Source organism: Varanus komodoensis, unplaced genomic scaffold (genome assembly GCF_004798865.1).
Source record: "Varanus komodoensis strain SLA01 unplaced genomic scaffold, ASM479886v1 scaffold1, whole genome shotgun sequence".
NCBI classification, from domain to species: Eukaryota; Metazoa; Chordata; class Lepidosauria; order Squamata; family Varanidae; genus Varanus; species Varanus komodoensis.
The window spans coordinates 26467946-26491546 of NW_025335268.1; the positions used below are offsets into that span (position 1 = coordinate 26467946).

Below are 23601 nucleotides of genomic sequence, written 5' to 3' on the forward strand. Positions count from 1 at the left end.
ATATCATGAAAAATCATGAGAGGAAATGCATGCTCCAAATATAGTTCTCTTTCAGAAAATTGTTGATAATTGTGAACAGCTATTTGAGGAAACTAGATTATTCCCTGCAGAACAACTAATTGGCATTAATACCAGATTTCTATCAGGACTATGTGACATGTATATTTAGATCAGGAACAGGATAGTCATGGTAAAAAAATAAGAAGCAAAGAGAGAATGCACAGTGTACAAGAGTTAATGCGGGGAAAACAGATCTCAAAACTGTTTGAGTTTTGTAAAAGCATCACAATTTTCAGAAATGTTATTTTCCTTCTGAGGATAGTCCTTTTAGCTCTAGGTCATTGTAAGGATCCTAGAGGAGATCAACCCTGACTACTCTTTAGAAGGCCAGATACTGAAGATGAAACTCAAATACTTTGGGCCACCTAATGAGAAGGAAGGACTCCATGGAGAAGAGCCTAATGCTGGGAACAATAGATGGCAAAAGAAGAAGGGGATGGCAGGGAATGAGGTGGCTAGATGGAGTCACTGAAGCAGTCGGCGTGAGCTTAAGTGGACTCTGGGGGATGGTGGAAGACAGGAAGGCCTAGAGGAATGTTGTCCATGGGTCCGAGGCTTATGCGATGGGGGCAGCATATAAGCTGTCTAAACAAACAAACAAATAAACAAACATTGTAAGGAATGACTCCAGGAGTGACTTAGAGATAAAAGCAGACAAAACGTAGATCAGAATCAACTGGTAGATCTCTAGGTCATTTGAAGTGAATTGCTGAGGGGTTTTTTTCCTTCCCAGAAGTTTTAACGATAGACAACAAGACTAAATTTAAAGTAAAAAACCATTTGATTCTGCCCAATCCAGTCTTATGGTAATCACTTATAATGTAGCTTTAGTTTTTCTTACCTGTGAAATTGAGTGTTCATTTGTTGTCTTCGTGAACCTCTACTGACCAATTTGAGACTTTCGTGTTAGATTTCCTGGTTTATAGTAACTGAGTTGTAGATCTGTATATACAGTTTATGGCTCATGGGGTACATTGGGTAATTGAGTGCCCTGCCTCCTCACTAATTGCACCTGGCTCTAATTTGGGGTTTTAGTAAAAATAGATGAAATTAGTCTTGCAAACCTAGAGTCTAGAAGTCTACTCTTTCAGAATGAAGAAATAAAAATTAAATATCTGAAATATGTCAGATTTTAAGAAACTTAGACACTTTTGAGAATTAGTTTCTCCCTTACCTTCTTGTAAGAAATAGCAATGACTGACTATTTTGTTCTTTATTATTTTGAATAGCAATAATATAGGGGACAGTGGTGCAGTTGAAGAGAGCAAGCATAATGGTTCAACACCAACCATCCATAGCAGTGCAAAAGTGCAGGCTATTCTGTCTCATCATTCTTCAGGTGTACTGGTTAGTAATCCTTTCTTCTGTAAAGCTTTCCCCACACTGTTCCCTCTTTACTTGCCATTAGATTATATCAAAACTACAGTTGTACCATGCATTTTATTCTAAAAATAATAGTGCTCCATTTTCTCCTTTAAGTAGGATATGAAGTGGGGTCAGTGGATTCTGGATTTCACTGGCCCTTGCAAACAATGAAGTGGAGCAGGTGCAGGGAAATTTGGAGGACTTCAATGTCATAGCAAAGATGTTCTGCCTGTCGTTAACTGCACTTTAAAGACATGTCATACATTTTGTTACTATACACATGAATATGAGAAGTAGGTGTGCTTCTTTTGCTGACACCAATATAGTCCTAATAGTATCTTGTTCTGGCCATTACTATAGATGGGAAAAAAAGAGAAACTGTGAAATGATTATTTTTCAAAGCAACAGGGAGATTTAAATAACATTGTATCTTCGATTTAGCCCTTTGTCCAAAAATATTATTTATTTATTAAGCGCTTTTCTATCCCATCCTCTACAGATGTCTTGGGATGGCTTACAATAAATGAGTAGAATATAACAAACCCCACCCCCAAGCATCCGACCATTAATATACTAAAACCCCAGTTAATATCAATTAAACATTAAAATAGTGGGAAGATACAAAGGGGTTTGTCTGATACTGAAAAGAATATAAAGTTGGCACCAGGCGAACCATTCTGGGGAGCGTATTCCATAGGCAGGGCGCCACCACAGAGAAGGTCCTCCTCTGGGTACACTCCCTCTTAATCTCCTTCAAGGAGGGCTCCTGGAGCAGAACCTCAACCTCTGATCTCAAGGGCGGGAGGCACATAGGGAAGAAGGTGCTCCTTCAGGTATTCTGAACCCAAGCCATTTAGGGCTTTATAGGCCATAACCAGCACCTTAAATTGAGTCCAGAATTCAATTGATAGCCAGTGTAACCAGTAGAGGACTGCCGTTATATGTGAAAACAGGCTGGTCCCTGTTAAGATCTTGGCAGCTCTATTCTGAACCAATTGAGGTACCCGGACTGTCTTCCAGATTGGTGCTAAATACAGGCAGTCCCTGGCAGGGCTGTCATAACGCATGGGCCTGATGGGCACTTGTCCGTGGGCCCCATACTAATCTGTGTATGTTAACCCTTGGAAAATTGGAAAACTTCCAAAATTAACAGTAGTTGTAGTTGTCATAGGGGCCCCAGTACACTGCTTTGCCCGGGGCCCATAATGCTGTCAAGATGGCCCTGGTCCCAGGGTTATGAATGTCCAAGTTACAAACAACGCGTACTTATGAATGAGCTGCGATAAAGCCTATTAATTTGCAAATTTCAGTTAAAGGCCTACTGGAGAAAATTGTCAACACCAGAGAGAGAGAGAGAAGAAGCAAATGGGAGCAAGGGAGGGCCATCCAAGCATCACCATAGAGACAGAAGGAGTAAAGCATCCCGAGGCTATGTAGCAATGGGGACGGCATATAAAAACTTTAAATAAATAAATAAATAAATGGATAGCGAGGGAAGCCTCCAAATCAGGCCTTCCTGCTCTGCCCACCTGAAGAAGGAAATCTTTCTGGCATGTTCTTGATGATGAATTGGGAATGGGGCTAGAGTTATTCAGTTTTTCCACTTTCATGGGGGTCCAGCATGCCTAACCCTATGAATATGTGGAGGGCTGACTATACGTGTTTCAAGTTACATACAAATTAAAGACAAATTTCCATTTTCTTAGGAATGGAACTCATTTGAAACCTGGGGATTGTTTGTACTGTAATAGTGTGCTAATCTTTCAGGGAGTGACAAAAGATTGAGTCTGCCATCTCCTCTTGGGCATCTAGGTCTTGTTGCTCGGTCACAATCAGAGATTTGTGCGAGTTGCTCTGTATGTGCTTCAGAACCATCAGGATGGGTGAATACAAACAAATTCAGAGGCTGCTTATGCCTGTGACAACTGTAGAGTGCCTGGGCAAGCAATGGATTATCCATGAAGCCAGTGTTAGGGGTATCCTTTGGTACGGCATCCTATTCTTTCGTGTAACTGATCCCAATAGTGGCATCAATGGAAAGCTGACTCCTTATGCTTGCAGGTTACGTTCTTTGTCATTGTACAGACATAATTCAAAGAACATTAGCAGTGTTCTTTTCTAGCTAACTGTTTTCAAGTATTTAATTAAAGCAATTTAAAAGACATACATACATCAAATACATAAATAATAATGCATTCTAGCTCTTGACAGCTGAAACAAAACTTTAGCTCATGAAAAATGACACGACCAGAACAGTTGCAATGCCACTATCTTGTCTTTCATGGTAGGCTGAGTGCTCAGGCAACTTATTTATTTATTTGTTTGTTTAAAGCTTTTATAGACCATCCATCTACAGTTTACAACAAACAACTTTGTACTGATAGATCTGTGAAACACAGCATATAGCAGGGATGGCTAAACCAAGACTCACAAGCTGTATGTGGCTCTTTGAACTGAGCCCTTTGCAGTTTGCAGAGGACTTGGAGCTTCCCATTTCCCCCTGCCCAGTCCAGATCCCCATGATTGCAGCAAGCTCCCCTCAGGCTGCTGTCCCATTCACTCTCTTCCTGAGGCTCAGGAAGAGAGTGGATTGGGCTGGCAACCCTTGAAAGCTCACGCAGCATGCCCTGCCCACTCCTGGTGATGAGCACAAAGGTGCTTTGGTGGTTCTTCCTCCACTGCTGCTCCAGGCAGCAGGTCCCATTGGAAGCAGTGACAGAGGTCATTCTGGTGGTGGTGGCATTTCTTCAGCATCCTTGGCATCCGCTGTCTCAGTTGCAGCTCTACCCCTAGTGAAGAAGCTGAAGATGGAGCAGATCCAGGCTGACTGCAAGCTCTTACTTCAGCAGTGAGCATGGGGTTTTTGGGTGGGAAGGGAAGAGAGGCTGAAAGTAACAACCTCCCATGAGCCGTCTTCTGCTCCATCTTCAGCTTCTTCACTGGGGGTAATGCTACAGCCGAGGCAGTGGCCACCAAAGACACTGAGGCAACATCACTGCCGCTGCTACCCAAATGACCACTACTGCCACCGCCCCCTCCAATAGCACCACCAGATTTACCGCCTGTAGCAGTGGTGGAGGTAGAACCGCCAAATGCCTTTGTGCTCATCCATAGGAGCAGGTGGGGTGAGCTTGTGCAAGGCTGTTGTCCCAATCTGCTTTCTTTCTGAGACTCAGGAAGAGAGTGGGTCGGGTCGGTGGCTTTGTGAACTTGTCCAATGGTGCCTCACGCTGCTCCTGCTGACTTTAAAAAGCCAACTTCAAAACGAGTATCTTGACTCCCTTCCTGAATAATGAGAGCGAGGGGACTGTTTGCAGCTCCAAAAAGAATTTGTGTTGTCTGTGTGACCGTCCCTGAAGAGGGCTATTCTATTGCTGCTTGCCTCTTCTGCAGCTCCTTCAAAGGTCCCTAGTAGGACATGGTCTTAAAGTTAGAATTCTAAGAAAGGATTCTCAGCACTTCTCAATAAACTATAATTGCCAGGATTCTGTCTGTGACAACAGTAGAAAACCATGCTATTTTGTATTAATATGACATTTGCTTTGAGTAGTTCTTGTTTCTACAGGTTCATTTTTTGGGAAGGTTAGTGTTCCAGGTGTCTATGTGTATTATCATTCTCATTAAAAAAATCATACACTGATAAGCAAGAATAGACTTTCATAAAGTCATAATAAATAAATATTTGTTCACATCTTGCAGTGCTCAGACATTTACTATATGTGGTTCTTTCACTGAGCAAACTTGGCTACTGTTTTAAAAATAATCACATTATCCAAGATTTCCACATTATCCATGTGCTTTGTTTTAGGAGCTGCCAGCACAAGAAACTATTGAAGATCTGAAAGGTACCTGACAGATAACATAGCTTATAGTTACTGAACTGCTTTAAGAAACTGCATGTCTTAAAGCATTTAGAGTATATTTATAAAATACCAGTCACTCTAAATTTTATATACGAGTAGAGCTCATGAGCTTGTTTGAGTAAAATGTTAACAATCATTTGCATGAAAAGTGACATCTTAGGTTAATTAGTTTTATCCTTCAAGCTCAATTAAAATCATTCTTCTTCTGTGTCTCCTGTCTTCCTTAGGGAATTTGAGTTATTTTCCTTTGTATCTCTTTTTTTTTCATCATAGTAGACACCCAAAAGAAATAATTGGCTAAATGCTTCCGTGCTTTGTTTTTGGAGTTGTGGAGAGCCACCCTCAGCATAATTTCTCTTGAGCTCCATGGGGCTTACAGCGCAGCTCTCTGTACCCATTTACTCAGAAGTAGGAGCTACCATATTCAATCAGCCTTACTCCCTATTAAGCATGTTTTGATTTGCAGCTTAAATCTCCCGTGGGTGTACTTTGGATTGCACCCATTTGTTACTTTACTTCTTTGACCAAAGCACGCAATCCTGTGAGTGTATAGTCCACATGATGGAGAGCTCTGACGTTAGAGTCTTCCATCCATCTGAGGTCTGGTGGGCTCTAGATAACAGGCTCGAAGAAGCGACGGAAGCTCTGCTTCACGGAAGCCTTTCTGTACACTTACTGCTATTTATATTAATTTATATTTATAAATACTGCTATTTATATTCAGACAGGTGTCAGAGTCCATCTAACTCTTCCTCTCTGCTTTATAGGAAAGTAATGGATACTGTCAAAAGCCATGTAATCAGGTTTATAGTACACTGAAAGAAAGGCAATTTAGATGCTGAATAGTGAACTGGCCCATTGATTTTAAGGGGGATTCTCTGGAATGCGTATAGCAACAGAACTTCACATATGTTTGGCCTTACCCTACCTTTGTGTCCCTTAATAGGAGTAATGGTTTTGGAAGACCAACCTGTCCCACCAGTTTCATCTACCTCACCCTGTGTCAAAGCAGATATTCTCTCCGCTTCCATGGCACTTATGTCAAATTCAACTGCATCAGCAATAGTGGCCAAGCCAAATGCTATGGAGACATTTATCAGTAACACAACCAGTGAAAAAGAAGAAAAGTTACAGTCTTCCGGCCACAGTGGAGTGGAGGATACTCTGTTTGATAAAGCTGTTGTTAAAAAATTACCAAATCTTTCTTTGTCTCAGTGTGACATTTTAAAGAATGGCATTTCCTTTGAGCCTTGGGGCACTGATAATTCACTCATCATTTCAGAGCATTTAAGCAATCCCAAATGTTTCAGGAGAGAGAAGCTGCCAGATGCAGTGGCTCAAGATGGCAGTACTCCTAGCTGCCCACAGTGCAATACTGTGGCAGCCAAGGAAACCAGTGGGCCAGTGGAGGGTTCTTCTTATGGTGATGACATGAAGCTACACCTTGATGATTCAGAAGGTGAAGTAGCTGTTGCTCTTGTTGATAATTCTCTCCCTGGAGACCCACTCACGCTACGCGAACCCATTAAAATAGTTATCACAATGAGCAGTACCCAGAACTCAGCAATTGATTTAGAAAGCTCATGCCATACGAAAGTCTTGGGCGCTGAAAAATCCAGCTCAGATCCAGAGTCTGGTGTTGCTACAGCAGATCAAAACAGTAAACAAAACAATGAACAAATCCCTGTCATTACTTTTGAATTGTCTGATGACAGTGGTGGTCATGTTTATCAAGAAGTGAGTGAGAGCTTAAGAACACCAGAGAATTTAAATGTAGATGCATCATCCAACCAGTGCTCTGGCTATGAATCTGGTGAACAGGAAAATATTGCAAAAGAATATAGTGACAATCCAACAAATAATCACAAAGAAACAAATCTTTGTTTAGAAAATGTTTCTGAGAATGTAGAAGTTACAGTTTTGCATTCAAAAGAAGGGCAACAGAGTTTGGGTGTGCCCTCATATAAAATGGCTCATGAGAAGAGACATGCTCGTGTGCTCAGTGTTGATAGTGGAACAGATGTTTTTTTAAGCAAGAATTCTACAGAGACAGTCAGTGATAAAGAAAAACTTTTGCCGACCTCTAAATCTGATCTGGAAGCTAAAGAAGGGCAGGCACCCAGTGAATCTAATTTCTTGGAATTTGTCTCACTGCTGGAATCCATCAATAGCTCTAAGGCAACAACTTCTGATGGGAAACCAGAGACTGCAAAAGATAAAGGGCTCGCTGGAGGTATGCTTCAAGATTTCAAAATAATCAACTTCCTGCGCACATAAGGGATTTCGAAGCAGTTAACTACATGAAGAGCAATTGCAACTCAATCCTAAGTAGCATATGACTAGCAATACCCAATATATAACATGCTTTTTAATGGGAAAACGTTGAAATACTGAATGCTGTTACCATGTCACAACAAGGTACTAAACTATTTTAAAATGAATGGGTTTCATGGGGGAAAAATCTTTGTTTGGTTTAACACAGAGCAGTACAATATTATACTCCTTTGTTCTGCTGCAGTATTATTTATTATTTACATTTATATATGTTCTAGAAAGCCTCCAAGGTAGCATGCAGCAGTTTAAAACAATAAAAGCATAACACAGCAGGAAACAAAATCCTAAGAAAACATCATATTTTAAAAGGCTGAATTAACAAGGGTGAAAGGGAGTCTTTACACCATTTCTGAAACCCAAGAGAATATGGGTAACTGGTTTTTCCAGGGGTGTATTCAGTAATATTAGGGCAATGCAGGAGAAAGTCCTTCAACACATTCCCAACAGACCTCTGCTGCTAACTGAAAAGGTCCTCTCTATCAGAAGTTAATACCTAGACATGTTCCTAGCAGTTCCTAGACAGGTTTCTAGCAGGTAGGCAGTTCTTTAGGTGGCCAGATTATAAGTTGTTCATGGCCTTCAAGGCTAAAACCAGTGCTGAATTATGAACCGCTGTAGGCATTTAAAGAGAAGTGTAATGTGGCCGTGATGAGCATGCACTGGTTTAGCAGCCAACTGAAGCTTCCAGACACTACTCGGGAGTACTCCACCTAGAATACATTTCAGTAGTCTAAACATGACGTAAATGAGGAATGGATAACTGTTGCTAAGTCAGACTGATACAGGAAGGTTCAGAGCTGACAATCCAGACCTAATTATTAAAATGTGCTCCTTGCTTTCTGAAAATCAAGGACAGCATAAGAGCAGTAGTGTATCAACCTGGGTTAGCTCCCATCCCCAGAATGAGGAGCCATAGCATGTACTTGCCGTGGTAGCATGACACAGTCACATACCGTACACTAGGTCATTAGCAGGTATTCTTCACTTAGGCGTTAAAGAACTCCCTGAGCTTTTATTAATGCTTTTATCTTTAACATATGTATCAGCTTTATTATGATTTTAGTACATGGTGATTGATTGATTTGTGCCATGCCTTTCCACCATAATAACTCGATTTAAACAAATTTCAAAAAAATGCACTTATATGAGCCATTGGTCCTTAACCCGTATAAGTTTTCTGGGCTATATGAGCTTATCTAATCATAAATATATTTTAAATTACTTTGTTTACCAGTTGTGGAAGTGTGCCATCAAAATGCTCAGGCTTTGCTGAAAAAAGAAGTAAAATGAGACGTGCTTAGTGACTTGTATAGAATGCTTTCCTTCTTCAGTGCTTTCCTTCTTCATGTTTCAGATGGCTGTATAACAGAGATAAAGGAAGGACCTCTGGAAACAGAAAAAAACTCCTCTGAAAAAGAAAAATATTCTTCTAAGCAGGATAGATCAGAAATGCAAAGTCAGGTCTCAGCTGGGATTAATTCAATGAAGCCTGAGCCTGTGAAGTTCACTGCACAGTAAGAAGAGATACCTTCTCCTTTTCTGTGTCTGTACTGATACATGTTGTTTGGTTACACTGAGAAATATCAACGTAAATTTGTAGTTCATCTCCATTTTTTATTTTGTTGAGAAGTAGTAGGGGAGGGTCAAAGTCTTCATATTCATTACCAAATGTTTTTGTGTGTGTTTCAAGCTACCAGGCCACCAGGCAAAGGCAGATCATTTACCGGGTAACTTCACAGCAAGATAGTTCTGTCTTGCAAGTCATAAGTGGCCCTGAGGCTTCTGTCCAAGAAGAAATGTCTGTGGATGCAATGCATGTCTTCATAGATGAAAATGGTAAGCTCATGTGCAGAAGTTAGAGGGAAGGTTGGATATCTGTGAATAAAAATATTGCTTTATTGTTTTACACCCACTTTCCCATATTTATTTAACTCTAGGTTAAATATATAAAAATGGGCATGATCCAAACTTTTGCATGTGTAGGGAATGCATAATTTTGGTGGGTCAGTTTGGTGTATTCCCTGGCACATTGCTTTCACACACACAACTCCCTGACCCATAAAGTTGAGTAGATTACAGAATTCACTGTGAATTATATCCAGTGACTCCACTGGCTATTCTGTCAAAGCTGGGATGAATTGCATAGGTCAAGTTGAACTACCAGGAACTATCTCTGGTGTTTCACCTCTTGCTTATAGAAAACAAATCATTGAATCATGTAATAGGAGAGTTGTTAGGGCTCAGAAGGGCCATCGAGTCCAAGCCTCTACTGTTGCAGGTCACCAATTTACACCATCCCACTGAAATGTGGGAAGGAAGATGAGTAGTACACAGTTGTTTGCAGTAGGGAATTGTTATTTTTTTAAGCTGTGGTACTGGACTTCTGACAATAAAGAATTTTTTTCACCAGTGGAACTGAAAGTGTGCAGGTCATCTGCCTTAAGGGGATTTCATTTCTAATGAGAGGGCTAGCTGTTGGGTTCCCTTCCAGTTCTGAAATTTTTAGTCCTAAAATTGAGTACTTGAGCAACTAAGTATCTCTCTGAACTGACTGTGACTTTTTTTAAGGAGACATTAGATCCTGTTACTTAAAGGCTGGCAGTCAAAAAGAAGGAAATCCTCAAAATCCAGCACCTAACAATGACTGGGTTTCCAATGCTCAGTAAGTAAACTCTTTCTGGAATATACCAGCCTGACTCTATTCAGATGATTAAGGGCTGTTAATTTGGGCGATATGGGGCGATGAATGAAAGTGTAAAATCTGGTTTGCTTTAATGTATGTATATATTTTGTTTGTGAGGTAGTGTAGTAGTGGGAGGAGCTAAAATATGCATAAATAAGGAAGTTTAAACAGACAGACAGTCCTACAAGTTCCAGCACTTCATGGCTGGCTGGAGGGGGCTGGGAATTGTTGGACTTTTGTCTTTCTAAACATAGCTGCATAGTATTACACTGCATTGCTTGATCCCATTAGACTTCAGTAACTGTTTTGTAGAGAGAAAGAACATGCAAAACTTCCTTGAACCATGCTAATGACCATCATTGGTCCATCTGGCTCATTATTGCATATACTGCCTTGCTGATGTTCTCCAGGGATTTGATTCTTTCCTAGACATACCATCGGGTGCAAGGAACTGAACCTGCAAATTTTGTATGCAAAGTGTACTTTACTACTGAATTATAAAAGGTAAAGGTAAAGGTTTCCCCATGACATTAAAATCCAGTCATGTCTGACTCTTGAGGGAGGTGCTCATCTCCGTTTCCTAGCTGAGGGAGCCAGCACTTGTCCACAGACAGTTTCTGTGGTCATGTGGTCAGCATGACTAAACACCAAGGTGCATGGAATGCTGTTACCTTTCCACTGAAGTGGTGCCTATTTATCTACTTGCATTTGTATGCTTTCGAACTGCAAGGTTGGCAGGAACTGGGTCAAAGCATGGGGGCTAACTTGGTCTGCGGATTTGAACTGTCGACCTTTTGATCCATCAGCCCAGCAGCTCTGCAGTTTAAACCACTGCACCACCTGCAGTCCCTACTGAATTATAGTCATTATGAAATGCAACATTTTAATCTTTAGAACGAGAATTCTAAAGGATGTGAGGTGGGAGGGAAGTTTTCATTTTGTATTTTAATAAGTTTACTATTGGGACAAACTGCAGTAGTTTCAACAAGGCCATAATCAAGATGCTGTATGACATACCTTGGAAATCAGCTTTGCGATTTTTTTACAAATTATGAAAGGGAAAATATAACTAAATACGGATCACCTCCTTTCCCATTTCTTAGGTTGCCATAGTATCAAGACAACCAGGGAAGACTTTGTTTTCAGGCTTCCTAGTAAGGCATCATCTGACACAGATGATAAGTTAATGTTTTTAAAGAAAAGCATGGCTTAGATCCCAACTTGCTCTTTCATTCACACACCAGCAGGATTTTTCTCAACTCCCCCTTTTTTCTTCACCCCTGGGCATATCCAACACTATTGCCATGTTTCCGCAAACCTAGGACCAGATTTGGCTGGGGCACAAGAGGCTGTAGGGGAAGTAGGAAACTCTGGTTCCATATTCAAGTTAATATAAACTGTTCATGGAAAGAATGTAGGATCCAAGCCATTGCTTGTAGATCTTATAGTTGAAAAGAGAAACAGGACAACTTGTAGACTGCCTTCTATGTAGTGTGAACTTACACTCTTCTGTCCTTATTCACATTTGGTCAATGAACAAAACCTCTGGTTCAAGTGACAAGCAATGAAGAGCCATTCTACAGGAAATACTAGGACTTTTCTGAGCCACCTTGTTAGGCAGCTATAGTAGCAATTTTGCTTTCATTGGCCAGAAATGTATGACGTTTCCCCATGGAAATGATAAGAAATTGGCACATTAGGGAGACAGTTTGGTTAGAACTTTTAGAACAGTGCAGTATACATCATTATATGAGTCATAAGCTGAATGTAAGAGGGATATTGTCTAGCTCACTGCTATATGTTACAAGGCAGAGGGACATATTCTTGTTTAACAGTAGTCTACAAATTACTGATTTTGTATTCGTATCTGATGCCTTTTGTTTCACCGTGGTTCCTGTATAAAGTGTAGGTATTCTTGCTGTTACGTGTGCTTTAAGTCATCTCTGACTTGCAGCAACCCTATAAATTAATCTCTTCCAAAGTGTCTTGTCTTTGACAGCCCTGCTCAGCATTCATAAACTTGAGGCTGTGGCTTCCTTTATGGAATTGATCCATCTCATATTTGGGCTTCCTCTTCTGCCTTCGATTTTCCTAGCATGGTTGTCTTCTCATGATGTGCCAAAGTGCAACAGCTTGAGTGTTGTCATTTTTGCTTCCAGCGAAAGTTCTGGCTTGATTTGCTCTAGGTCCCAAAGGATTTGCAAAATTCTCTTCCAACAGGGTATTTGCAAAGTTCTTCTCTAGCATGTTTCAAATGTTTTTCCAGACTTAATTAATGTTTATCTGACTGAAAATAACCCATTCCAGTCTGCTTTAGTTCACTCACACCAAGTAACACAATGTTTCAGTATTCCATATCTTGCTTAATGGTTTCCAGTTTGCCTTGATTCATACCTTTCCAGTTATGTGTTGTGCAGCATGAGACTTCTGTTCCACCACTGTGCACTTCAGCCGCTAGAGTTTCTTTCAGCTTTGATCTAATTATGTCATTAGCAACAGCACTATTTGTAGTTGTCTTTTGCTCTTCCCTAGTAGCTAGTTGAGTGCCTTCCTGTCTCTTCTTTCATTTTGCATTGTTTCATCATAGGATTTTCAAGGTGAGAAAATTCAGAAGTGGCTTACCATTTCCTTCCTCAGTGCAATACTAACCAGAGTTAGTTTGAGCTTCAGAGCTGATGTCTGAGAAAGATCCTCTGCCAATCTGGAGGAGGACTCCTGCAGTGCACTAACCACTGTTTGGAAGTTTATCATTAGACAGATGCATTAACTTCTGTTGATGTGACCATTGCTCCTGAAGAGAGCGCTTGCCTCTTAGTCTGGTGTCTCAGCTTTGACCAATTAGCTTTGAGTGATCCTGCTAGGAGATCAGACCAGGGAGAGAGAGAGTGGCCTCCTGGCAGCATTGCTCTTGGTTTCTTAGACGCTCAGAATGTTTAGATGTGCTTCCAAGAGAGGGGTAGGTATTCTTCCTGCATGATAAATTTTAAATAATTTTATAGCATGGGTTATTAACAGAGGTGCTCCTGAACAGTGGTCATCAAATCCCACCAAAAGAAACTTGCTACTGTATACTTTTACCACATTTTATATCTTTTATCTTTTATAATATTTTTATAAAATACTTCTATCTTTTATAATCTGGATTATTTCTATTGCATTACTAATGTATCTCTGTATAATGGAGCACAACCAATATGTTCTGTTGGGAGTAAGCAGAACATAATGGTTGCACTCCAAATGTCTGGTGGAGCACGAAATGAATCCATTAACTAGATTAAGACTGGAGAACCTGTGGCTTGCCAGATGTTTCTAGTACGAGGGTGGGAACTGTACTCCAACAGCAACTAGAGGGCCACTTAGGTTCCCCAGACTGATGCAGCTAATAAATCCAATGCAGGGCATGTTGGGGATGGCTAACATCTGACAAACAGAACTAGACTCTCTCTGAATACTGTAATCAGGCATGATGCTTTACCATGGACACTTTCTGTTCTTTCACTTTTTGCACACAAACACGCAAAAAGGAGATGGGGTAGTGCAGTGTCACCTTGACTGATAGTAGGCCTTTTGAATATAACCTAAAACTCACTCCGCTATTGGAAATTCTTTCAATGAAAGAATTTCATTGAAAGCCTCATGATTAATTTGTCATGTTTGTTTTTAGGGTACATTCATCTTTCCAGTAGGAATAAAAGCCTACAGGCTTTAAAGAATTAATTGCAGCCAAGAGAGAGAATCTCTGTTACTGACTAGGAGGAAGGTTAATTTTAAAACATCCTCCCAGTGAGAGTTCTTAAATACTGTAAGATACAAGCATATCTGGCCTCAGGCGTGGAGGAGAGTTTCAGTCTAGTCCGTCTATGTACTTAATTCAGATTCATTCCTATAAATAACGAGCTGCGGACTGCTTCATACTATACAAAGTCATCTTTTGGAATACTTTCGCAGTACTAGAGATCTCCTGGGCAATTGCATTTATATCTGACAGTTTTCAACATCACAATATTCTCCAAACTCTCTACAAATGCACTTCAGGCTCCCCCCCCCCGCCCCCCGACTCGGGAGCAGACGTTCTTTTTTCAGTTTTTAGCATACAATGGCAACAAAAAAGCAGGTTCTCCTCTCCTTCCCAGTCACCAGGGTGATTTTAAATGACAGGGACATCCTTCAGCTCTAGCAGTTGATTGCTGATCCTTATTACTGATGCAGAATGGAAGCTGGTTTTTGACAGATTTCTTCTGCAAATCTGTTGCAGCAATTTTGAACAGCAACAGCAAAAATACGCATGCTACCTTAGGATTCAAGTCTACTTATTAACATCCAGATATGTGCTTCGTATTATTATAGTATTTTTAAAATTCTTTTTGCATTCTCTGTGTAGGTTTACTTGCAAATGAGTCTCACTGATTTCACCAGGGCTTCCTCTCAGGAAATATATACTGTATGCAAGATCACAACCTTAGTACCTTTTCTGTAGCTTACAATTGATTGTATTTACATGCTGTGTGTGAGACAAAGTTTGAGAGAAAGGTAAAGGGTGATGGTGTGAATGTTTGGCTCTGAGACAGCAGGGACTATTCCAGGCCTTCCCCAACCTGATACCCTGCAGATATTTTAGACAACAGATGCTGTAATCTCTGGCCATTGGTTGTACTGGCTGCATCCAAGCCTCCTAGAGGGCACTAGGTTTTGGCACTAGAATTTCTCAACCCAGGTTTATTCTGTATTGGGAAATACTCTGCATACAAGGAGTCCATGTTGAGGATGCTTCCTGGTATTCAGATGACTGGGCCAGACCCTTTTTGCCTCTGTTCACCATTGGCACTGGGTTTCCAACTGGCCAGCCTGGCCTTCCCATGTATCTTTACTGGTAGTATGATCTGTAGAAAGGCAAGATCTTCAGGGCAAGGAGATAAGCATGTCCTTCTTAATGTCTGTACCTCTTACCGGTGTTAAAGATAGACAAGCAGCTATTGGTTAAAGAAGCAGTAGCTCTGGCCAGAACTGCTGCATTACTGGGTGGTGATTCCACCACTGGTGAAAGTTGTGAGCGAGTCCCTTTCAAAGTTCGACTGTAAGCTATGAGAGCTCCCCCCCACCCCCGCCACCCTAAAATGGCATTTCATTATTGCTATGAACAACAAGGCACTTTCCTCATTTGCTTTTCTTTGTAGCTTGGTAATTTCACAGGCACTGTGAATAGAAGTCGAATAGAATTTTGCTATAGTGTAGCTGTAGCAGAGAAGGAACGAGTACATGGAATGGGGTTAAAAGTAATTGGTTAGAAAGGCAGAAATTAAATATTTCTTTCCAAAATTAGCCCATCATGGCAGGATGCCCTGAACTGAAACCTTATAGTGAACCAATGCTGTCAAAAGACTTAGGAATATATTGTAATTAGATTTTAAATACAATTAATTGCATTGCAGTTTTAATGCAATTAATGCACTGAACTATTGCAAATGTAAGATCATGCCATACAAATCTATGGAAAAAGAAAAAGGTATAAGGAAGCATTGCCACATGGTGGCAGCACCTGTCTTTAATCAAACCAATGCCCCTGTAACCTACTAAAGGCAGGTGTATAATTTAGAAGGTCACAAGAACATTTATTTTCTAGAGAAGCTAATGGAAAATAGAATAACACATTTTGAATCTCATATTCTTCCTGTCTTCTGTCTGGATTTGTTTTAATAGTATCTACTACATAGAATTTTAAAGGGAACATCAAGTGAGGTTGAACATTGTACTTAATGCGAACCTAAATAACCAGTTATCCAAAGATATGACTTGAGTTTGGTGAATTCAGATCCCAATCATTCCCAGCAATTGTGCCAGCAAATTATTCAGACATGACTATTTATCCCTGAATACTTAACCAGTTTTTAATTGAATTCTGAAAGCACCTTGTTCTAACTTCCTAAATGAAATGTAGGGATTTGAAGTATAATCCTACATATGTTTACTCAGTAGTAAGTTTTAACATGATGCTTTGCATCTTAAGAAGTTTGTTTATAGCCATGAAAACCTGCAGAGGTTTTTTGTGCCAGTATACTGCTTTTTTCAGGATTCCAGAGCATCAGTACCTTGGCTAAAACAACGATGTAGTTGTTTTTCTAGAGCAGGTTTTCAGCTGTCAGCTATGGTGTTGAACACACTAACATTCAAATAAACATTTGAGCTGTGTTCCCTGAAGCAACAGGCATGTCTGTATATTGGTTATATACAAACATGAAGTACCTGTAATGCTACAGTTATGCGCTATTTCTTATCCAATGATGCTATGTACAAAAGCTCACTGTAAATGAACTGATTTCCAGTGTGTCGGCAGAGGGCAGTGTGTACCTTTTGCATAGGCCACGCATACATACCATGGTCATCAAGCAGATTTGTTACTTTCATTTCAAAATGCATTTATTAATTCTGGAGATATTATTTGTCTAGTTACTATGGTAGCTATCTATATGACATGGTATATTTTGTAAATTGGCAAAACTGTTCTTCAAGATCCTACTTTTTTTCCTTTTGTGCTGCTTATATTAATCCTTGTTTGCGTATTATAAGTATATACATAAAATACAAAATGGTGGTGGTATTCAGGGTTCATCTGGCAACTATCATTCAAGACAGCATTGCATTTGTGAAGTATATTTAACTTTGTGAATATTATAGCTGTCAGGCTGTCTGAGGGAAGTTCATCCACGGTGGTTTCTTGTTATATGTGTATTGGGCCTAACCCTCAGTCAACCTCTTTGCTGGGCTCCTGAAGTTCCCTCTTCTTCCAGTGGATCTTCTAGGTACTGACCAAGTATGGATCTATTCTTTGGGCCATTGAATAGCCTGGGTATCAATAATCTGATGCTGTTTTTGGAGTGTAAGGGTACATCAGTCACAAATTTCAGTTCAGTTGTGATTTAGCAGTTCATTTTGCTGAGGTCCTACGATTCTTTACAGTGGTTTATTTTGAGGGCGGGGGGCGAACTACCAACAATTTTATTTTTTGGCAGAATTGAATGAAATTTACAGATAGTTGCCCCATCTGAGGAGATCAAACCTGTCATGTTTCAGTTAAAAAAGTGAAAAGAGTTTTATGCAAGTGGGAAATTTCCCCTGATTTGTTGTGTACAATTATTATAAAAACTATGTACAAAATAAAAGTGGCCCTAGATTTTAGTTATTTATTTAAACAATTGTATCCCACCTTTTACAATGTCCCCGGGTGGCAATAACATAGATAAATAAGGCACAGAAGTTTTTAAAAAGGAAAAAGTGTAAGAAAAAAACCTGCAAAATTTTCGGATAGGTGCAGTGTGTTTGTGTGTGTATATGGAAAGGGAATGTTTAAATTTGGAGTGGAAGGGGTAAGTGATACATTTCTCATTTCTCCTCTCTGTGGGGCTTTCTTTTGACAATCTGTATGAAAATTGTATATGTCAGAGGCACCCAGGCAAGAAACCTGCAAAATTTCAGAAGAGTAAGAAAGGTATGAGTGAAAAACATTTTAGGACTTTGTTTCCTGTCCAGTTGGTAGCGAAGTCACAAAGAATGCAATAGGAAAGGGTGGCTGATGGATGGGAAGCATATTAGTGGCAGAGGCAAAAGGACTTGAACATCTAGCATTTTCAAGAAACTCCCCAAAGCTACACCCACCAAGATCCTTCTAATTCCACCAAATCGCTTTTGATGTTTCTTCTCTTGTGGGTGGGGGGGAACTAGCAGAGATTAGCCAAATTATGTGTTTTTTAAGCATCTCTTCTCACAAAGCTAGACTGGAAAGGCTTGGTAAAATTATTCCCTGTGTCAGAGCTATAAATCACAAAACAAAACACCTTGCTTTCCCTCCCCTTTTTCTCTCCCACCCTGGTGTTTTTCTTATATAAAAGGTTGATGTGAAATATAACAATTATTAGAGAAAACCATGGCTATGTTGTTTCAAATTCCAGATTTTCAGTGTTCAGATTTGGGTTTGGTGCACTGCAGAGGAGCCCTGCTTTTGATTCAGACATCTCCTGAATTTGTCTGAATCAGCCAGAATCATTTGTTTCCAGTTTGGGGATTCAGTGGAATCTGGCACATGCACGCACACCTGCTCCTGGCAGTGTAATCCTGGAAACAGAAAAATAATAACTAAATGCATGGTTGATTATTTGCAATAGTATTGAAAAGCATTTGCATATTGGAGCTACTTTAATAACAGAAAATAGATTGAAGTTTTCATTAGATCAGCTGGGAAGCTTTAAAGCGCCTTTTTCTTTTCATTGCACTAATGCATCATTTGCCAAATTAATTCTGTTTTCTCTGTGACAGTGAAACTCACTTCAGCTCTTCTAGTACAGCTACCTCAGAGAGTCAGGATATATCTTCTGGAGATCATGGCCCCAGCCCATTGCAACAGCAGCTGTTACTGATGGTGGCACGGAGAACCCTAGCTGAAACTCAACGGGTACTGCATGTCTCAGTTCCTAAGACATACTTAAACGCTTGTTTAAATGCTCCACAGAGGGAGTTTTTAACATCTCTTTAATTGATTTACCTTTTACTACTAGGATTCGGTGGCTTATTTAATAACCCTTTAAGTATTGATATATATACTTAACATGTATTTAAATTTGCTGGACTACTTTTTGCATGCCCAGGTAAAAACAATTCCATTAATCCTCCCATCTGGGAGAAACTATAGGCATCTCTTACTGGGGGAAAGTGAGGACACTTCCTAATCCCTCACTCTTGTTGATTGTCTGGATCAGGCTTATTATATATTCATTTATTCATTTATTGTTCATTATCTGCTTAGCTTATTTCCTGATGAAGAACTCTTTTATTTTGAAATGCATTTGGATTGTTTGCTTTTGACAATGATAAATTAACATACTGCTGTACCTCTTGTGGTTTTGATTCAATGTTTGTGCATTGGCAGATCTGATATAATCCTTGCCATAGGAAAGCTTTTAGAATGATTGCTGGATTGATTGGAATGATGCAGAGGGCAGCATTCAGTAGCATGCACACGCAACCTCACAGTTCCCTCTGATTTCTGAAAAGTTTTATGCATTTGTCTGGACCAAGAATTTCATGACCATTGACTACAGCCTAATTTAGTGAACTATCTAGGACTTTATGTGCTTGGGCCACAGCTCTGGAGATGCCACCTGAAAGCACAAAAAGGGACTGAGGTAGAAAGTCCTAGCCTGCATTGTTACCCAGAGCAGGAATGTTTATTTATGTAAATTATTTCTTTTTCCATTATTTATTTGTTTGCTTTTCATTTCTTTCCATAACTGGTTAAGACATAGTTTGTCCATTTTTGTTATTCCCATGGTTTTCTATTTAAATCTTACCTGTTTCTGTTTTCTGTAAGTTTGGTGCGTTGGATTCAAATGTCATGACATTTTTAGCTCTTCAGGTGCTCCTTCAGTGCCTTAGAGTTGCCCAGTTCCTGATAAATAAAGCAAAGAGGCTACATTGAATAGGCATTTTTAAAAATGTACACAGAAAAACTGCTTCTCTGCATCCCCCTCCATCTTCCTTTGACCAGACAGTTGGAACCCCATTTATTTTGGCATCTCATTTTTTTTCTTAACTTACTAAAGCAAATGAAACAAAATGGGACTTTCTGCCTGTTGCACTCCAGACTCTTGATCTCAGAGATCTGAGACTGCAATACACACATTCAAGGGCAGGTGTGGCAATCCCCTTTCGGCCTGAGAACTGAATTCAGCTTTGGAGACACTCTTGAGGGCTGCATTGTAGTGTGAGCAGGATCAAAGGCAAAACGGATGGGGCCAAAACAAAAAAAAGTAGCATACTGGAGTTTAAAGCTCTTACTGTCATTACCTAAGCCTTTGGAAAAGCGTATCACCTTTTTAGAATGGAAAGAAACTGCATAAAAGTCAGGAAAGTATCAAACAAGGGTGGAGACCAAGGAAAGGGTCATGGTCATCTAGGGAGTCCTGGAGGGTTGGATTGGGACCCCAGATCTGATGTTCTTTGGGGAAGATGTTCCCAGCTCCTGTTTGAGGGGTTGGTTGAGCCCCAGCCTGGCCCAAATTACATAGATGTCTCATTCTGACATAATGCCTTGGATGAATGTATCTTCACAGAAATCGTTACCAACGTGTCAAAATTATGTTGGAAGATTCCCACTGCTGAAATAAAAAAGAAATAGCCATGTAACTTGCAGTTTTCAATAGAAACTGCAGTAGGTGTGTTGTATAATGAACATTTAGCTAATTTAATGCTGGATCAGAAAATATGTTAACTTTTTAGATGGTACTATGGTTTCTTAAAGTTGAGTTGATGAATAAATTGTACTTCATTTAAAGGAAAAATAGAGTATGAAAACAGTTTGTTTATTCAGAGATACAAAGGTCAAAGGAATTTATTTCAGCATCTTCAAGGGTTTATCCAGAGTTTGTGGTTTGAAAATTCAAATCACTGGCAAAAACAAAGGTTAAAGAGCAATCTTGAATGAAGTGGACTATATAATTGTTTTGCTTCGTTACAGTTGTAATGGTTTGTGGCATAATGTTGTGAGTACAAAGAAAATAGCCTACTTTCTTCCATGGACAGGGAAATGAAATTTTCTTTTAGTACTTGGACAATGCAATGTTATGGAAACAATGCCAATTATAGTCCTTTTTGATTTTATTTTAAAGCATTTTAGTGAAGACCTTGAAGATTCTTCATGTTCATCAGTACAGAGAAAAATTAATAGACAATTTTACAAATTTTTAATCTTTCCTGGCAAATGGATAAAAGTCTGGTATGATCGACTGACTTTGCTGGCATTGCTAGATAGGTATGTTTCTAAGTGTATATTCACACATTGCTTTACATTGGATTAATGCCATTCAGTAGTTCTTCAGACCGGGACTTTCACTGGAGATTTTGAGAGATGGATCAGGGAGACTTTAGGGTGAAGGCAAGAGTCACTGTGAGGTTTGCAAATCTGCTTACAGTTACATTCCAGATTAAAACACAACATGTGAGTTTATTTCAAAAGTATTATAATATTTTTCTGCATTTTGCAAAGCATGTTTCCTCTCAATAGTCTGATCAGCAGTATAATCAATATAGGTCAAATGCACTGATGTGTGCTTTTGGTATGCACTGTGCTTCACTGAGGCCTAGTGGAAGATATAGGTCTAGTGATGCATTATCAACTATTTATTTATTTCATTTTTATACTACCCAATAGCCAAAAGCTTCTCTGGGCAGTTTACAGAGTTAAAAGGGCATATAAACAAGAAAGCACATGAACCATATCACAGTAAAACAATGAAGCAAGAAGCCCATAAAATAACAATGACAACAAACCCTAACAACTAATCAAGTCGGCACACAGCTTTATATCATAAAAGACAATATTAAAACTAAAAAGTTAGCTATTAAAATACCTGGAGAATAAAATGTTTTTCACCTGGCACCAAAAAGAAAAACAAGCGAGCACCAGGTGTACCTCTTTGGGGAGTTTATTCTAAAGATGGGATGCTGCAACTGAAAAGTCCCTTCTCCTGGTCCCCCTGCTTACTTCCTGAGAAGAATTCAAAAGGATGGTTTTAGGCCCTGGGTAGGTACATACAGGAAGAGACATTCCTTCAGGTAATCTGGCCCCAAGCCATTTAGGGCTTTAAATGTTAATACTAGCACTTAAAATTAGGTCCAGATGGCAACCAGCAGCTGAAAGAGGACTGGTGTAGTATGATCTTGTAGGCCAGTCCCCATTAACAGCCACACTGACCTATTTTGAATCAACTGAAGTTTCTGCACCATTTTCAAAGGCAGGTCCACATACAGTAGTCCAAACAAGAAGTTACCAGAGCATGGATTACTGTAGTTAGGCTCTGTCTGTCTACATAGAAAGGTAGTTGGTAAATCAGCCCAAGCTGATAAAAGGTGCTCCACGCCACTGAGTTCATCTGTAACTCAAGTGGCAATAATGGATCCAGGAGCAACCACAAAATACAAGCCATGTCCTTTAGGGGGAGTGCAACCTTGTCCAGGACAGGATTAATATTTTCCAACTGGACAGACCACCCATCAACATCACCTTTGTCTTCTGTGTATTAGTCTCAGTTTATTGGCCCTCATCCAGTCCGTTACCTAGACCAGACACCGATTCAGAATGGCCACTGCCTAACCTGGGTTTGATGAAAAAGAGAGGTAGAGCTGAGTTTTATTTGCATATTGATGCCCCCTCAGCCCATACCTCTGGAAAACTCCCAGCGGTTTCATGTAAATGTTAAAAATCATGGGGGATAAAATAGGGCTCTGCAGTACTCCATGGAACAGAATAATAATCTCCCAGCACCATCTTCTGGAATTGGTTGTTCAGGTAGGAGTGGAGCCACTGAAATGCAGTCCATCTTACTCCTAACCCAACCTGCCTATCCATAAGGATACCATGTTTGATGATACTGAAAATTACTGAGTGGTCCAGGGGAATCAATAGGGTTGCACTCCTCCTGTCTTTCTCCCAGCAAAGGTCATCCCACAGGGTGCCCAAGGCAGTTTCCATTCCAAAACTAGGCCTGAAGCCTGATTGAAATGAATCTAGATTATCAGTTTCACCCATAGTGCTTGGAGAAGCTTGGCCACCATGTACTCAAGCACCTTGCCCAGGAAGGGAGTGCTGGCAATAGGCCTGTGGTTATTCACATCCTCTGGGTCCAAGTTGGACTTTTTCAGGAGTGGCTTAATCATGGCCTCTTTTAAAGAGGCTGGCACGACTTCCTCTATCAAGGAGGGATTTACAGCCTCCTGGACCCAGGTGCGAATTCCTTCCTTAGTTCTAACAATAAGCCATGACAGGCAATAGTCCAGCATACAGGTGGTATGCTGAACCTGGCCAAGCACTTTTCCACATCTTCAGGCGTCAGTAACTGAAGCTTTTCCCACAAAACTGGACCAATCTGTGTTCTGTAAATTCCTGTTAATGGAATCACTATAGCCATTGTGGTGCAAACAACACATGATGGTGACGTTTAGTTTAAACCTGGATGTGTCCTAATCTAAAGCGAGTGAAAAGGGGCTGGATTTTAGGGCAAGTGGAACATTTGAGTGGTGGCACTGAAGCCTTCTTTCACCTGCAGCTTCATAATGTTTAGTCTGTTCCACCAGGCGCTTTTATCTTCGGCCATGGTCTGACAGCATAAATGGGCTGAATGGAGAGAAATGTGCAGGGAGAGACCCTGCAAAGGGATAATTAGCAGGGAAGAAGAAAGTTTCCTATTCCTTTAAAATTGAACTCCACCTCCCTGCTTTTATTATTGCAGCAGTGCCACGTATAAACAAACT

At 40.1% G+C, this 23601-nt stretch overlaps 1 protein-coding gene across 4 annotated transcripts in view; it reads left to right on the top strand.

Moving 5' to 3' along the window:
* The window catches only part of PCNX2 (pecanex 2), a 133022-nt gene that overhangs the window by 8622 nt on the left and 100799 nt on the right, over positions 1 to 23601 (top strand). For 3 of the 4 annotated variants that reach the window (XM_044420281.1, XM_044420255.1, XM_044420263.1), the window contains exons 3-10: positions 1290 to 1407; positions 5234 to 5270; positions 6235 to 7521; positions 8977 to 9136; positions 9313 to 9458; positions 10191 to 10284; positions 18613 to 18748; positions 20961 to 21103. In XM_044420281.1, the coding sequence (XP_044276216.1) occupies positions 1290 to 1407; positions 5234 to 5270; positions 6235 to 7521; positions 8977 to 9136; positions 9313 to 9458; positions 10191 to 10284; positions 18613 to 18748; positions 20961 to 21103 (2121 nt within the window). The remainder of the gene's footprint in view (positions 1 to 1289; positions 1408 to 5233; positions 5271 to 6234; positions 7522 to 8976; positions 9137 to 9312; positions 9459 to 10190; positions 10285 to 18612; positions 18749 to 20960; positions 21104 to 23601) is intronic. The other variant, XM_044420274.1, reaches the window with a different exon arrangement.